The sequence below is a fragment of the Rattus rattus genome, chromosome 1 (assembly GCF_011064425.1).
Source record: "Rattus rattus isolate New Zealand chromosome 1, Rrattus_CSIRO_v1, whole genome shotgun sequence".
NCBI classification, from domain to species: Eukaryota; Metazoa; Chordata; class Mammalia; order Rodentia; family Muridae; genus Rattus; species Rattus rattus.
Window position 1 is genome coordinate 1,611,677 of NC_046154.1, and position 17,853 is coordinate 1,629,529.

General features: G+C 39.6%; 1 protein-coding gene across 1 annotated transcript in view; it reads right to left on the minus strand.

Moving 5' to 3' along the window:
- Positions 1–17,853, minus strand: part of Zcchc7 (zinc finger CCHC-type containing 7) — a 185,135-nt gene that overhangs the window by 27,568 nt on the left and 139,714 nt on the right. The window contains exons 3-5 of the mRNA XM_032891420.1: positions 10,877–10,920; positions 9,409–9,534; positions 8,415–8,585 (exon numbers count right to left, since the gene is read on the minus strand). Of these exons, the coding sequence (XP_032747311.1) occupies positions 8,415–8,585; positions 9,409–9,534; positions 10,877–10,920 (341 nt within the window). The remainder of the gene's footprint in view (positions 1–8,414; positions 8,586–9,408; positions 9,535–10,876; positions 10,921–17,853) is intronic.

Sequence of the window (17,853 nt, forward strand, 5' to 3'; positions counted from 1 at the left end):
ACATATATACGACACCTATATGTGGCAATGTATCGGCATCTATAAATTTTTCAGCAATTAGTGTGAAAAGCCACTCACTGATTACTATCTCAAAGCTGCTTCCAAAATGAACCAGGCTCATAAGACTATCCTGTGATCCAAGGTCAAATTTATTCAGTTTTTAGACTCAAAATCCTCTGTAATTAGGAAAATTAACAAGCTATTTTTTTTGTAGAAAACATTCTTTTTTTGTATTCGCCTAAGTTAAGGGCATAAAGTTTGTTAAATTATATTTCAGTTTTATTGGAAAATGCAATTGTCATATTTTACAGAAAAATATTTAAAATTGATCACAGAAGATCCTCAACAAACTCATGCACACTCAGTTCTCTGAAGTAACATTTTCTTTTGAAAAAGATTTTTTTTTATAATAAGGAATCACAATGTTTCTGTAGATACTTTGATTCTAGATGACTGACAGTTTTATTTTACAAAGAGCTGCTAATTTTCTGACACATATGGTTTTTAGCTAAGAGAAACATAAAACAATAGGAGAAAATGACAACAATGAGTCTTGAGAGCACAACAGCTGAGATTAGACATGCCAGAACCAAATAAAAGGCTGGGTTCAAATCCTGACCCTGCTACTTACTGTCCTAGGCAAGTTATATATTGCTGTGTCTCAGCTTTCTTATTCATAAAACAGGGCTGCCAGAACTCTCTCAGTGTGCTGCTGTGATGGTTAGAGCTGATAAGATTAATTCTTAGAACAATGCCTGCTAAATAGCAAGGCTCAACTGCTACTAGTCATGACTGCAGTCACATGAGAGTGGCACTCTCTATACTTCATGGCACTCCATGGTCATGGACAGATGGACATCAATAAGGCTGCTGAGACTCTATTGGATAGTGGTCAAGCTTGGTAGGAAAGCAAAGACTCCCAGAAACAAATCTAAAGGAAAGAACAAGCTACATTTCCTTTAGATGTAGCTGCTGTGACTCCTTCTTCAGAGTGAGGGTGGGAAAATATCAAATTGATCAGCACCTAAGTTACCCACTTAGTTTACACTCGGATGAGATCTACTTAATGTTTTTAGTTGTTTAGAATGATAGAAAAGGATACTGGATCAGAGAGTATTTGACCTTAAATTTTAGAGTTAACTTCTGACTACAAAAATTTTAAATTATTTTGGCCACTGAAGAAAGCCAGAAGTGTTCCACCCCGTTCTCAAAGTGACATGTCAGTGCTCAATTTACTCAAACTCAGGTGAGTTCTTTCCCCTACAATGTCTAAACAATGAGGGCCACAGCATTTTTGCCAGCATTTCCTTTTTAGCAGTAACCAGCTTCCTGAGTACTGCAATTACATGGGCCAGAACCTCCATTTCTTTTCTTCTAATTAATTTTTTTTACATTACATGCATGTGCACTGTTTATGGCTGGTGCCTGATGCCCCCAGAAGCTGCAGTTATAGACGGACTGAACAACCATGTGGGTGCTGGGAACTGAATTTGGGTCTTCTGCCATGCATCTCTCTTTCTTACCCACTCACCAACTCTTCATTGCCTCCATTTATTTAAAATAACCTTTTACAGTCATTCATTCTGTGTGCGTGTACCTGTATGCATGTGGAGGTCAAAGGACAACCTGCTGGAATTGGTTTTCCCTTCTATCATGTAGATTCTGGGGACTGAACTCAAGTATAAGGCTTAGTGGCAAGCGCCCTTACTTGTTAAGCTATCTCACTAGTCTAGAGGCTTCCTTTCTGAAGTACTAACCTTCCTATACCTCAACAATAACAAAGATTTAGGTTGACAGCATCCCTTAATCCTGTCACGAGCACTTTGATAGTGCCCAATGAATAGTGAGTTTCTGAGTGCTGACTGACACTTATTATTTTATATTTACATATATAAAAACATAAGCAGCATCTCAAATGATGAAAACCTAATGATACAAACTATTTCCCTTGGTAACTACATTAGCTATTTCTATTCATGATCATGTTTTATCATTCAGTTCTTATGGAATTAATTCTTCTTTGGAATTACCTTTTCTTTTTCTCTCAAGATAGCTTCCAGGGTATGTTAGATACGCTTTGGGTCTACATGGTGCTATTTGATGCTGTCACAGATATAATTTAAAAGCTCTTCTTAAAAAATCATTATAAGGATTAGGGAGATGCTCAGTTGGTAAAACACGTGAGGACCTGAGTTTGGATCCCCAGTCCTCATGTAAAGAGCAGGGTGTGGTGGCACAGCCTGTAATTCCAGTGTTGGGGAGGCGGAGGCCAGAGGATCTTTGGAGCTTTGCCATCTAGTCTAGCCAAACCAGGGAGTTCTAGCTTCAAAGATCCTCTCTTAAAAAATAAGGGGGAGAAGAGGTTGAAGAAGGCATTTGACATTGATCTCTGAGGCCTACACACACACATACCAAAGTACTAAACATTCGTAATAAGTTAACTATAGCTATAACACTGGAGAACTACTGCAAATAGTTAATAAAATATTTTTCTATACATAAGCAATAAATGACTGAAAAGCAATTTGGTAAAAAAACAAAACAAAACTGGTACACTTCCAATAAAAATGTGTAAATCTAAATATGAAGAACATGCAATATTGAAATCTTCAAAATTCTTGTAACATAAAGCAAAGTGTCAGTGGTAAGAAGTATATTGTACTTTTGGGTTATAACACTCAATATAGTAAACTGCCCCTGTAGTCATCAGTAGATTACACACAATAATCAAAACCCAATCAGGATTTATCACAGGTAAATGAATGAGCTAACATAATCATTTGGAAAGAGAAAGGAAACAGAGAAAACAAAGTTTTAAGAAACTACACTCACTATCTGGATTTATGACTGTGGGGACACAGTAGTCAAGAGTTGGATGTCAGTACCATAGCATAAAGTCTAAGTATCAATCCATTTAAGTGTGGTTATGTAATCTTTAACAAAGACACAAAGGATGGACTTTAATGAGTGATGAGAACCAACTCACAGCAATGTAAGACCAACTGAAAACGGACCAGCGGTCAGTATATGAAACATAAGCTACAAGATGTCTAGAAGAATACACAGGACAAAATTTTTATGCCCCAAGGGTGGAAAAAGAGTTCTTAGAAATGGTACCAAAAATATAAGCCATAAAAGACTGGCAAGTTGTACTTCAAATTTACAAATGAGCTGTTGATTGAAATGATACTTCCGGATCATATAGGCAATGAAAGAGTTCTATCTGAAATAATAATGAGAAAATAAGGACCACAATTAAAAATGGGAAGGGATCTAGACGCTTTGCCAAAGATGACGCAAGAATAAAAATGAGCACAAGAAAGGATGTTCAGCAGGGTTAGTCACTGAGCAGACACAAGCTAGAACCACAAATAGAGCAATACTGTGCAGTTATTAGAATGGCTAAAAACCACTCAACAGTACGAAAACCTGGTTACTGACTATGCTATTCCCAAAGAATTTATGACATATAATACTTGTAAGTAATAGAATAGGGCACATTACACCTTGAATACATAAAGCAAATAGTAAATAAACACAAGTCACTATAAAAACGGAAATAAAGGACAACAGAAATACAAATGCATCTATGAGTCCTGATGTAACTACAGTAACACCATCTCACAGCCTGGATAAGCGGCTCACCCCGGAGCCCTATCAGCAATCCTAACTGGTATATTTTCCCAGGTTCTTACACTAAGCTGCCTAGGCTGGCCTTGAACTTGGTGATCCTTCTGCTTCAGCCTCCTGAGGAGCTGGGATTACAGGCTATGATACCAAGTCTGGCTTAAACTGAAGTCTTCCAGAAATAATTATTCTTTTCTCTCTTTTTAAAAAACTGAACTATGATAAAAAGTAGAGGGGAACTAGTTACGTCTGTCAGCCTGTCTGTATTCTTAGTGTGCAGAGGAGGATGGAGGCTGGTGACCTGGTATACAATCCTTTCCCCATTTAACAGGATAAAATAATACATATGAACAAGCAATACACAAATCAGAGAACCGAGTCCATTTTAACTCAAAATTACTCTGCAGATATTTTAAAGTTTTCAAGAGAAATTATGTACACTTTTAGGTGTGTCTGGCATGTGGCCCACACACCCATGTGTGCAGCAATGAATGCGGCCTAATACAAAACTGTAAAACTCCTTACACACTGAGGGTTTCTTGCTTGTTTGTTTTTAATTGGACTTTGTAGTTCTGGATGGTGGACTGTACAGATGACAATGGGTCTGAAATGTGTACTCTGCACATGACAATGGTACTGGAGGAAGAATGTGGACTCTAGTCACATGGTGTATTGCAATGACAAAAGGTTGGACACAACTGCATTTTTCAATGAATTAATTAGTATATAATAGTATAGTTTGAAGGAGATTTGCAAAATCCGGTTCAGAAGCTATCTGGAATCAATGAAGTTTAGGAGAGTTGACCTTGGCTTGCAGTATTTAATTATGTTTGTAGCCCCACAGGGCATTAATGTGGATCTGCCTTTCTTAATTTCACAGATCAATTGTATCAGAATTTGTCCTTATTAGAGATCTAAGAATTAAATCCAAGTCTACATAGACGTTTACAACTGAATTTTAAAAGAAGGTGAGATGTTCAATGAGTCTGAAAATCACATTTCTGGTACCAACAGTACAGTCACAGTCTCACATAGGACTGGACTAAGATTAAGTCCATTTCTAAGGACCACATAATTCTCAATGACACCGAAGACTCGGAGGACAGTCTCTTTTCTGGCATCCTCTCCTAGCACGTTCTTAGTTTCAACAAAGAAATCCTTTCATTAAGCTGCTAGGCTCACTCTAGGGCCACGAGCTGGAAAGTGAGGCATGTGCTAGAGACAGCGTCAGAGGGTGGGGAAGTCTGCAGGAGAGAGATTGAGGAAGGAAACTGTTTACACAATTTGAAAACAAGGCTGGATTCCTCTTCAAAGTTGAAACGTATTAGGGTACATAGCTTCAATTTAAAATGTAGAATATGTATATGCAATTCCATAAAGTTTAGACATTCATTTATTAGTTAAGTGGCTTGGGAACAGTTTCAATGAATGATTAATTCTTAGCTTGGGATTTGTTCTCCTAACAATGAACACACAAAAGATTTTCATTAAAATGATCATGAGGACAGAAGTAGGGCTGGGCAGATGGCTTAGTGGGTAAACATGCTAGTTTCACGAGCCTGAGGACCCAAGTTCAATTCCTAGGCCTATCTAAAAAGTTAGATGCAATGGCATGTATCTTCAGTCTCAGCACTGCTGTGCTAGTCATTGTTTGTCAACTTGACATATGCTCAGGTCATTTGGGAAGAGGGGATCTCAACTGAGAAAATGCCCCCAAGTCAGTTTTTCTCACAGCAACACAGAATCAAAGTAGGGCGATTTCTGGAAAGTCTACTGAAACAATTTTAAACAGAATTGGAAAAATAACTAGGTTTACCTTATTATCACCCAAGCATACCCGACTCATTTATTAATTCATTATTCAAAGTCCTACTGAGCTCCAATGGTACAGCATTGTCCTAGAGCCCACAGTTACTATGATGAGTGTGCTGAAAACACACTTGTAGCTTATGTTTAAAGTAGAGGACAGAAAAGTGATTCAACGTAAGATGTAAGTGTTACGGAGAAAAAGTAGGGCTGGAGAGATGGCTCAGGGGTTAGGAGCACTGACCGCTCCACATGGTGGCTCACAACCATCTGTAATGGGATCTGATGTTCTCCTCTGGTGTGTCTGAAGACAGCGACAGTGTACTCACATACATAAAAAAATAAATAGATAAATCTTTGGGAAAAAAAGGAGAAAAAATAGAAAAAGAGAGCAAGGAAAGTTGAAGGTATAGAGATGTGCTGTTTTAATGAGGGTGGGCAAAGGAGACATTTGGGGAGACACAATAAAGATGAGGAAGTAAGTTCTTGTGGGCAACTAAGTGGAAAAGTAACAGAGGATACAGAGAAAGTTTATTTGGTCTTTCAAGGAAATCATCTAAATAAAGTACGCTCCAGGGATTCCCGTGGTCAAGAAGTCAGAGCATGCACAGTTCTTGAAAGACGGTATGAGCCTGAGCTTTGACTCTGAGACAAAGTCATACAAATTTGGGTAGATGTAAGCTGAGACATGTTTAAAAGGATTACTCCAAGAAAGGTTTAGTGGCACATGCCTAATTCTCAGCATTTAGGAGGCAGAATGCTATGCTGGTACACACAGCCAGCTGCATATCTTGCCAGACACTAACAGAGAAATACAAACAACAACAAAACCCAACCAATCAAGAATGATTATTCTAGCCACCTACAGAAAATAGAGAAAAGGGAAAGTGGGAACTGTTCACAAAGGTCCAGAGTTAATATTCACTCACAGACTGTGCAGGATAGTAACAAGTATGATGGAAGTGGCTAAGACTCTTTATACTGTGAAAGGTTCTTTCACATCAGTGCTAAAACAATTCAGATTCTGATATAACACCATAGCCTTTCAAGATTGGAACAGTCAGAGCAAGGAGAAAACAGTTCAGAACAGCTAACCTTTCTCAAATATGATTTTGCATCTCTGGGTCTACATAGAAAGGCCCTATCTAAAAGCAGAGGAGGAAAGCTATTAAACCAGGTACGGAAGCTCACGATGTGCATAAGTCATCTCAGCATTCAAGAGGCAGGAAGATTTGGAGTTCAAGGCCAGTCTGAAATGCCTAACAGGACTCTTGATTTAAGAATTTTGGGGAAGAGGACAGATTCTTTGGCAGTTTGAGGATGGGAAATCTTTTTCTAATCTTTCCATAGCTTTGTAATTTGGAGGGCAATAACCACTGGTGTAGGCTGACTTTGGTCTTATACTGTATCTCTGTCCTTTACTTTATAAAATAGGGATTTCAGTCAAATGGTTTCTGCATTGGTAACTAATGAGGTATTTCAAATATAGCAAGAATTCGAACGCAACTCATCAGTTTTTATTATGAATTTTCTTTGCATGAATGTATCTGGTTCTGGCCAAACAGACATCCAAGGATGGCCAGGGGAAGACAAAGTTAAACTTTGTTCATCTATTTAAATTAAAAAAAATTATTCTATGTGTGTGTGTGTATGCATGCTATGGTATGGAGGTCAGAGGATAACCTGTGAGAGTCTGTTCTCTTTTTCTACCACATTAAGTTCTAGGGATCCAACTTATCGACCAGGTTTGGTGTGCAAGTGCTTTTATCCATTGACCCATTTTGCTGGCTCCCACTTGATCTTTAAACTTATAAAATGTTAAAAGTCTCAATATTCAACAAGGTTCCGGAGCCTTCTGTGAAAGGACAGAAAGTGTAGGAGTGGGTGAGAAGGAGTTACTAACTAGATGGGTGGCAGACAGCGGTCCGCACAGGTCAGGAGTGTGAGTCAAGGGCTTCTATACAGAGCGGGGAGGGGAAGGCTTGCCAAGAGTCCCAGTAAATGAAGAAATGGACTCCAACAGTTCAAAAGCACATGTGGGTTAGTGAGCTGCTCTGGGCTTCTGGCACAAGCCTGGAATCTCAGCACTGAGAAGATAATGAGGACTGACCTGAAACAGGGTTGAACCAGGTAAGAATGTGGAATGTCTTAGCAATGATTAACTCTAAGTACAAAATAGGCACCTGCCACCGTGTAGGAATGGATGTGATTAAGAGCTAAAGTGACAGATCCTTAGTGACAAACCCATTAGGATAAGGAGTAAACTGGAGGAAGCTCCACATTCCTTATCAAAGTCATTAGCCTTCCTGGGCTCTGGAATTGTGGTTAGAACTGATAATCCTTTAACCCCACACATATTTACAACAGGAGGGGGCAGGTCTAATGCACCATTTTGGTTTTGTTGTAAGAAATGTTCTCAATTACTTGTACTTTCTTAATATTAACAAATACATAATTTTTGAGGCAGAGTTTTGTTGGTCTCAAAACTTGAAATCCCTCTTGACTAGGACTCCTAGGTGGTGGAATTAGAGGTCTCACTAAAATGCCCAAATTACTTTTTAAATATATAAAAAGACCTAATAAAACAAGCATATTTAAAGCACTGGGAAGCATGTACTTCACAGTCACAGACTATTTATTTTACCACTAGTAAAATCACCAACAAGAATTTCAGATCAGTTTTCACACGCACGTCTGTAGCGTGTAACATGTAAGTGTACATTCTTCCAAAGCCAGCTGTGCTGGAGCACACCTTGAATCCCAGCACTCAGGAGGCAGAGACAGGTGTATCTCTGAGTTGGAGGCCAACCTGCTTCGCAGAGCAAGTTCGAGGACAGCCAGGGCTACACAGAGAAACCCTGTTTCAAAAACAACAACAAACAAACCTACCAACAAACATTCTTTCAAGTAGAACGGCTGATGGTTATGAATTGTTACACTGCCCAAAGTCTTGACAATTTAGTTGCAGTAAAAATACTTACATCAGCATAGTGGCCTATCATATCACATCGGTCACATCGCTTTCTCCAGGAAGATCTTTCAAAACATCTGTGAGTGGAAGACATGGGCAAAGAGCAGTCTAAGCAGTAACGGGCTGGACAGCCATACTGGAGGTGTCCTCTTTCTGAGCAGAGACAGCAGGGCCGGACTTTCTGTGTGGCAGACAAACATAAACTCTCTTTAGCAAAACTTATCAGTCTCAAATGGTAGAACATTGGCTTTCCTTTCCTAGATAAAAAGTTATTTCTAACTTGAAACTCAGTGAAGGTCCAACCTTGAACAGAATTATAAAATCAGACAAATGTCTAGACTCAGCTTGAACACACCTATCAGTATGTTGCTGCCACAAAGTTCTAAGTCTGGACGTATGCCCAGCAGGCACGTACTTAGCATATCTTATTTTACAGAGGAATAGCCATAGAGTAGAAATATCCAGGGTAACAGGATGAGGATGTCTGGAAATCAAGTCACAGGAGGAGCAGACAGAGAAGCAGTCGCATGCCTATGAAGAGCAGCTTGGGAGGCAGTAGGTAATGAAAGGGCTGTGTGCACAGAGCCACTACATACCAAAGTGTAGAACTTCAGTTCCATTTGTTTCAAACAGATGTGCTCGCTTTGCCATTACTCCACACATATAAATGAAAAGAATTACAGATCTCTAACAGTGAGAATTATCCCACAATGAAATGTGCTGTCTATAGAGGAGAAAGTTTCAAAAGGAAATAATTTCACTCAGTCTTCTTTCTCATCTTTTGGACAAGAAAGTCTAGGCACAGAGTATGGGTACCTGTACAGCCACCCAGCTTCTAACAGGGAAGCTGAAATGGAGCCCAGGGTCTGCAGACACTGCGCCCATGCTATGCTCATGAGCTACCTATAATCCAACGCTTTAACAAGAGCTCAGTCCAAACCCCAGGGGTCTAGGCCTAACAGTCTGACTTTAACACAGGAAGAAGCATCATGCATCTCACGTACTTGTGGTAAGGGACAGTTTTTTGACAAATGGCCACGTTTATCACAATTTCTACACGTGACATTTTTGTTGACTGAATAGTATCGGTTGTTCCACCTTCCAGATGATCTGTTGTTATCTATCTTGGCCTAAGGGTAGGAGGAAAAAACAATCAAGAATTAAAATTATTTCAGTCAGTTTAAGGAAACCTTTCTATTCTTCCTCTTAAAACTACTGAGTAAGAAACATTAAATTTGAAGTCAGCTCCATTACTTTGGTCTGACAAAAGAAGGAACAGACACCTATGTTCCACCTAACATCCAGAAGCAGACTCCATTCCCGAGAAGGTGAGCACGAGGACAGCTCTATCTCTTGGGCCCTTGCTCACGTGACTCCCCTCACTGGTCAGTCTCCACTGAGGGCTTGGGTCTAGAAGAAATACTGAGAGCTCCGTTAGCTGGCGCTAACTACATCTAAACATACACCATTTATTCCTGAATGAGAGACTTGCTAAAAGTTTTAGTTAGGGAATGGTATTTTTATGATTTTGTGCTTTAAAACATTTTAAAACCATATAACTACCAAAAATAACCTTTTCAAAAGCACAGGGCTACCTCTATTGCCTATAAAACCAATTACAACTTCTAAGAGTATAAGACAATCTTCGTCTACTATTGGTTATATAGTGACCCAATTATAGTTGTCTCTTATTCTAGTCAAATTTCTACTATGTATGAAAGAACAAGAGAAAGTACATCATATGAAATACCTAAAGAGGACTATGTAATCCCAACCATTATTCTTGTTTGGCAGAATTCCATCTTTAAAGTCAGGCATGGTGGTTCATGCCTATAATCCCAACACTTAGGAGGCTGGGGCAGGAGGACTGTAAGTTCAAGGCCAGCCTAGGCTATGTAGGAGACCCTGTCTCAAAAAAAGAAAAGTACATACATAAATAAATAAATTCCAGTTGTGAAAAAGTGTCATGTTTTACCTGGTATTCTCTTGAATTGGTTGTCAGTTATTTCTAATTTAGTGATTTCTTAAACTTGACTATAAAGTTGAAAACAGCCTTTTAATTTTTTTTATTTTTAAGTATTTGTTACAATAAGGCTAATAATTGACACAAGCACCTGCCCCATTCTAAATATAGATTGACCATTTCCTTACACTGAAGAAACAGTCATTTCCGGTGTTGATCTTAGTAGTACTAGGCCACCGGGGCTACAGGAATCTTTAAGGCAGAGACGAAACATAAACGGAAGGGTGATTATAGCCACTCATCAGCTGACAAAATCCAAGTTGACTTACAGTTCTGAAACATTAAATTATACAATACTAAAACCAAACTTTCCCTTCTAAGCTATGGGATTATGTCTTTTAAAAAAGCTTATACTGTTCCAAAAAATATATTGTGGAAAAAACAAATGGAACATAGAGATCAAAAGACAATATTAGCCTATTATTTAGATTTGAAAAAATTGATCTTACCTCGATGTCTTTGTCACTGATGAACCAATTTACATCATCTTCTCCTAGAAAAGAAAACAAATGTTACTTTTAGTGCCTTAAGTCACAGACAGACAGACAGACAATGGTTCTTCAGTTCGTTAGCATTCATAGTGGTATGAGTAAGAAGTGTATGAGAAGGGGTGAGTGGAAAGTGCCAAACACCTCAAATTCTCATGCTGCTCTAAAATGTTATTCCTCAGACTTTTATCTATTTAAAATTGTGTGTCTATGCATATGAGTGTATATGCCCATGGGTACCAGAAGACGGTGCTGGATCTCCCTGGACCTGGAGCCTCTCCATGTGGGTACTGGGAAATGAATTTTAGACCTCTGCCGGGGCAGCAAGTGTTCTTAACTGATGAGCCTTCTTCCCAGCCCTAAAATGTTATTATGTTTTTGTGGTAATAGGCTTTGAGCATGCCACACAAAGCACTAATGCCACTGGTTTTGTGTGTCTGCGTGTGCAGCTGCACATGTATGTGTCGGGATATCTATGGGAGGCTGGGAGGCTGTCGCTATCCTACTTGCCAGCACTCTACCTTCTTCCTCTGAGACAGCCTCTCTCCCTGGCAGCGGACTCAGACTCTGCTTACCACCACAATGCTAAGGTCACAGGTACATGTGTGCCCATACCCTACTCTATACACGGGTGCTGAGGACTCCAACTTAGGGCCTAGCCAGCACCCCAAGTGCTCTCACCCACCTGCGCCACCCACTCAACACTTTACTTAAAAGTACTCGTTTTAGTTGTGCGACTCTCAACAAATAATCACATGTGCCTGTGAAACAGGGACAACAGTATTTATAGTATTTGCCCTGCCCACCTAAAATCTGTAAGAATCAAGAGATTTGTGGAAAATGCTTTGTATCTTTTTTTTTTTTTTTTTGTTTTTTTGGAGCTGGGGACTGAACCCAGGGTCTTGCACTTGCTAGGCAATGCTTTGTATCTTAAGCTCTATACAAATAATAAATAAATAAAGGACCCAACAGAAGATGCAGAAATAAATTTATGTCAATCTCCTTACCTGACCAAGCAGAACTTTACTTAGAGGGGAGGTGCTCTAATGATCCCACCCCTTTTATTTTTCTAGACCCCAGACACTGGGACATTCCAAAACCTTTTGTAAACAAGCCTAAGAGTCTTGTTTTTTGATACTCTAGTTTGCTATTTTGTGATGCTGGCACATAAACTGTGACCACTATCTACCTAAACCGTCCAACAAGCTCCTCATTAATGAGTATCATTAATGAGTATCCCAGCAGTATCAGCAGACTTCAGCTTTCACTCACACTGTACAGTGGTGGAAAATTCACACGATCTCATTCACACTAAGTCGGTAGAAGGGAAGGAAATCCTTCACCTCAGCATCAGCATTAACAGTGTCTGCTGCTTTTTCTAGATGACGTCCATACAGCATCAAATATCTTTGAAAGAATTATCTATCTACTTGGTCTGTTCATGTGCACGCAGGTAGCTATGTGCATGAGGCCAGGGGGAATCTGTGGGCGGTAGCTCTCGTCTACCACCGTATGGATTTCAGGGCCCACACCTGAGTCATGGAACGTGCAGGCACCTTAACCTGCTGTTACTTCATCTTGCTGCCTCCACTAAAACAACAGACCTTGAAAACTGTCCACTTTGTATGTCAGGAACTTTGCATTACATTTACAACATCAAAAATAGTGACATAAAGGAGCAAAACAAGAGGCCTAACATCCAGACACTTCTGGGTGGGGCGATGCATGCAGGAGGCAGAGGAGGTGGGACGGCTGACTGCTTAAGGGTAGTGTGGCCCATACAGTGAGCACACAGCCTACAGAAGTGAGCTTAGGCTAGCCACAGATGTAAAACCCTGCCTCAAAATAAAAACAAACCCCAAATATCCACAAACCAGCAGGTATTAATCTAAAAATAAAACTGTAAAACTGGGGGACTACAGCATTTCTTCTGTGTCAGCTATTTCCTTTTCTTTGCATTGCTCTTTACAAACCTGCAAATGCCTCCTATTCCTTTGGTCCCTCTCTGGACAAGAAGGAAGGGACCTATGACTAATGCAGGCTCTAAGGCAGTGTCAACAAAGGGCTAAAAGCCGAGTTCTGATTTCCTCCTCCGTCTAACCTTACTACTTTCACCTATCTCAAAAACACAAATCAAGCTTGACTCGCTTCTCTGAAAAGAATTTTGAAGAGACATGAGGTAATCTACATTTTTTCAGCCTACCAGGGTTAAGTGTCTAGAAACTTATTTTAAAATAAAATACCTGTACTAAAAAAAAAAATTATGAGGCTGCTCTACAAAAAGGTCACTCCACAGGCAAGCAGAAGCGCTGGGCTGCTGCTGCTATTCTTTGTGAAGTCTGGGGCTGCACACATGCACTGAGAGTGAGTATGGATTAAAGAGCAGCGGCCTCATTTCTTCACCCCACCGTATTATTTTTCATTCAAAAGATGCAGGTAAGTAACATATGGGCTGCCGTTCTCAGAGCTGCCCTATGTATCCCAGTGACATTCATCACTAAAATCTAATGATTCCTTGTAATCACTTTAATTATAAAACTCATTTAATTTTTTCTTCTGTTTTGGGGATGTGTATGTGTGTCTGCACACATGCCAGTGCAGAGGCCTGAGGTAGACATCTTTTGTCTTCTTCAATATCGCTCTACATTACCTTTTGAGATTGGGTTTCTCACTGAACTGGGTGCTCACCAATATAGGTGCATGCTGCACCCAGGTTTTTGTATGGGTGCTAGGGATTGAACTCAGGTCCTTATGCAAGCACTTTGAATAGCAAGCAAAGGCTGACTAAACCATTCCCCCAACTCCACAAGCTGATTTAATTTTGTTCTTATAAAATTAAATGCAGGCTGGGCATAGTAGGGCATGCAATTCATCCCAACACTTGCAAAGCAGAAGCTGACAGATTTTTGTGAGTTTCAGGCCAGCCAAGGCTACACTGTGAGCCTGTCTCAACCCAACCCAACCCAACCCAACCCAACCCAACCCAACCCAACCCAACCCAACCCAACCCAACCAAACTAAACCAAACAAAAAATGAAACTCAGGGGTACACACCCTTGACTTTCATTCTTCTCAAGACTGTTTTGGCTATTCTAGTCCCTTTGATTGGGTGTATATATTTTAGAATAAACATGTCAATCTCAGTAAAAAAGTCTGTTAGGATTTTGATTGGTATTGTCTTGAATCCACATCGCATATTATTATAATACCAAGTCTCCATATAAACTGATATATCTCTCTCAATTTACTTTGGCTTAAATTTTCATGGTAATACTTTTCCAGTTTTTGATTATATGTTTATAAAATATATGTGACTTTCATATACTCATATTACATTGTCTAAATTTGTTGTGCTAACTTAGTTTAGAGGCTTGTGCTGCATGCTTCCACCAATTTTCAATATGTGTGTGTGTGTATACACACATATATATATGTATATATATATTCATACCACCTGTAAGTAAAGACAGCTTTACTTTCTCCTTTCTTATAATTTTTATTCATTTGTTCACATATATACACACACCTACATGAGGAGGTGAGAGGACAACTTGTGAAAGTTGGTTCTTTCCTTCCATCACGTGGGCCCCAGGGGTCTGTAACTCAGGTTCTGTGGCAGAGTTGGCAGCAAGTGCCTTACATCTGGAACATCTTGTTTGTCCTGGCTCTCTCCCTGGCAATTCACATGCTTTTCTTTCTTTCTTTCTTTTTTTTTTTATTAACTTGAGTATTTATTATTTACATTTCAGTGTTATTCCCTTTCCCGGTTTATGTTACTGATTCTCAGAGGATCTCCTACAGAATGATGCTAAATGTAGGTGGTGACAGCAAATCTTTGCCCAGTTCCCAATCTTAGGAAACAAAATACATTTTCTTTTACAATTGTATATATTGTTTTTTTCTTTGCCTTCCTTCATTTTCTTCTCTTACATATACTGTTTTTTATGAAAATTTTATAACTAAAGAAATTCTTTTCCCAGTTTGCTGAGTTTTTAATACAAACAGGTGGTGATTTTTACTGAATGTTATTTTTGCAACAAGTTAAGAAGTCTGTGATTTTTCCTATTTCTTCCTGGATGGCAGGCACAGTAATTTAGTTTCAAATGTCAGGCTGACCCTTCATTTTGAAACTAACTGGGTTAATATGTAGTATCTTTAAAGAAAAAATACTTGACATAAGTAAGATTTTTATAATGGCATTCATGAAGAGTCGTAGATTGGTTGTGAAATGACCCCTGGAAGCCATGTTTTGAACACTTAGAAGCCAGCTGGTGGCACTGTATTGGGAGGCTGTGTGACTTTAGGAGGAAGGGACAGAAGTGGGTCACTGTGGGCAAGCTTCTGAAAGTTACAGATATCTCAGTCAGGCCTGTCTCCCTTTCTGCTTCCTGTCTAATGCACATGAAGAGCCACCAGGGGCAGAGCTGCTGGGTCATCACTGTAATTGTGATGGACTGAAAAATCCCAAAACCATGAGCCAAAATAAGTATTTCTTTTTCTAAGTTGTTTCTATTGCGTACTGTATGATGCAAAAGTACCTACCACAGGGATATTGATTTAGAGTTTCCTTATGAGATCTTTGTTTGGTTTTGATAGTGGTATAAAACTGGACTCATAAGAACTAAGAAAAAAATTGTGTCCTTCCCTAAACACATGGTAGAATTTGGCTCTGTGGTCAGGAATTTTACTTGTAGAAAATTCTTTAGGAAGGAATTCTATTTCTTTAGTAGATATGGATCCCTCTATATTTATTTTCTTAATTGGGCCAACTTTAGTAATTGTGGCTTTTAAATAATTCCTCCTATTCCTTTTCTTTATCTAATTTGTACTTCAGTACATTTAGCAAAAGTTCATCTACATATTATTTAGCAGTCCCTTTGTTTCTTTTTATTGTAACTTTTATTAACTTTGTTCTTTGACAATTTCATACATGTATGTAGTACAGATTACTCCCATCCCCTGCCCTTTCTGACAAGTCTCCCATGATGAGCCGGGTCCCCCCATTCTTATCTCTTTGTTTTGTTTGTGACTGAGTTTAACTAGAATTACCTGTGTGTGACCAGGAACCACTGGAGCCTAGCAGCCTAGATTCCCAGACCACCAGGTGATTTCAGGTCTTGTCAGGTTGACAACGGAGATTAATTAGCACAGCTGGCTTCCAACTTGTGATTCTCCTGTCTCAGCTTCCCACTGATGAAGTTATAGGTATGTACCACGATAATGGGTAACTAAGTTTTTTTAAGGCAAAAAGCCCAACAGGCAGTGGTGGCACACACCTTAAAATCCCTGCACTTGGGAGGCAGAGGCAGGCAGAACTTGTGAGTTCCAGGACAGCTAGGGCTGTTTTGAGACAGAAAACCCTGTCCCAGAGAGGAGGGAGGGAGGGGAGGAGAGAGAGAGAGAGAGAGAGAGAGAGAGAGAGAGAGACAGAGAGAGAGAGAGACAGAGAGAGAGAGAGAGACAGAGACAGAGAGAGACAGAGAGAGACAGAGAGAGACAGAGAGAGACAGAGAGAAGGCCCAATACTATTTGGAAAAAGAGGCCCCCTTTGGCAAAAAGTACTGACTTCTACCTACAACTACCCAGTCTTTCTTTTTTTGAAATCTACAAAACTATGAATTTATATACTATATAGAGTAAGCTAGTAAGGGGGAGGGGAGGAGAAAGCCAATGATTAGCATAAACCTACAATCCCCAAAGAACCAAAATCTGAGTCTTTCCCAATATTTATTTTTCATTTGCAATATAAAGCCAAGTTTGACTGCTCGGAAACAGCACTCTCCTACCACTGAGAATACAGTTAAACTGTCAAGGAAACCGGACGCATCATAGGTAACTCATATAGGTAAAGCATTAAAAGTTCTTTCCTCTCCACTCTTGAAAGCTCAGAGATGAGAGAGCTTGCTAAGAATTCAGTACTGGGCTTAATCCTTGGTACTATAAACTAATAAACAACCAGACATATAAAACAAAAAAACTCCCTAGTTTTCCTTTTCCTCCTGATATTTGACAACTTATACCAAGTCTGTTTTTCCCAGTCAGAAACCCTTAACTCTTCTTCCTTACTTAGAGCATAAAAGGCATTGGGGTTGGGGATTTAGCTCAGTGGTAGAGCGCTTGCCTAGTAAGCGCAAGGCCCTGGGTTCGGTCCCCAGCTCTGACAAAAAAGAGAAGGTTAAAAAAAAAAAAAGAAAAGAAAAGAGCATAAAATTACTCACTAGATCCTATAAATTGTTTATCCTAAATAGCCTTAGTACTATTATTTTAGCTCTGGGACACTTAATTTCTGACGTAGATTATTAAAATAACCTTTCTTCATTAGCACAAATTCCACCCTAATCTACTGTTATTCTACTGTTAGAGGCGGACGCATTTTATCTGGAAGGTCCCTTGCTGCCAACTGGACACATGTTCGAAGACAAACAGTAGTACAACACACCACTGCCCATGATTTAGTCCTTATTTTTCTGGTCCCACTGTTTTAGCTAGATCCAGAAATTTCCTCAGTGTCCTACCATACTTTGCAGGTATGACTTCACATGTACTCTCTAGAACCCCTGAAGACTTCCCAGCCATTTCATTTACTGGGTACCCAGAGTAGCCTTGTAAGTTCTCGGTTACTGCCACCTGTTACTGCTTCAGAATTAGAGAGGATCAATTACAACTCTGTAACATTCCAAAAACTGAAGTATGACTACTAGTTATCCAGGGGTACTGCCTTCTCCTTAATAAATTAACTAAGAGGCTGGTGAGATGACGCAGCGGCTCAGTGTATTGGCTGCTCTTCTGGAGTATGGTTCTCAGCGCCCACACCAGGTGGTTCACAACTGCCTGGAGCTCCTGCACCAAGGGATCGGATAGCCAGCCTCCTTCTGCACTCCAGTGGCATTTCCACTCACATGAGCACATATGTACATGTAAGTAAAATAAAAATAAAA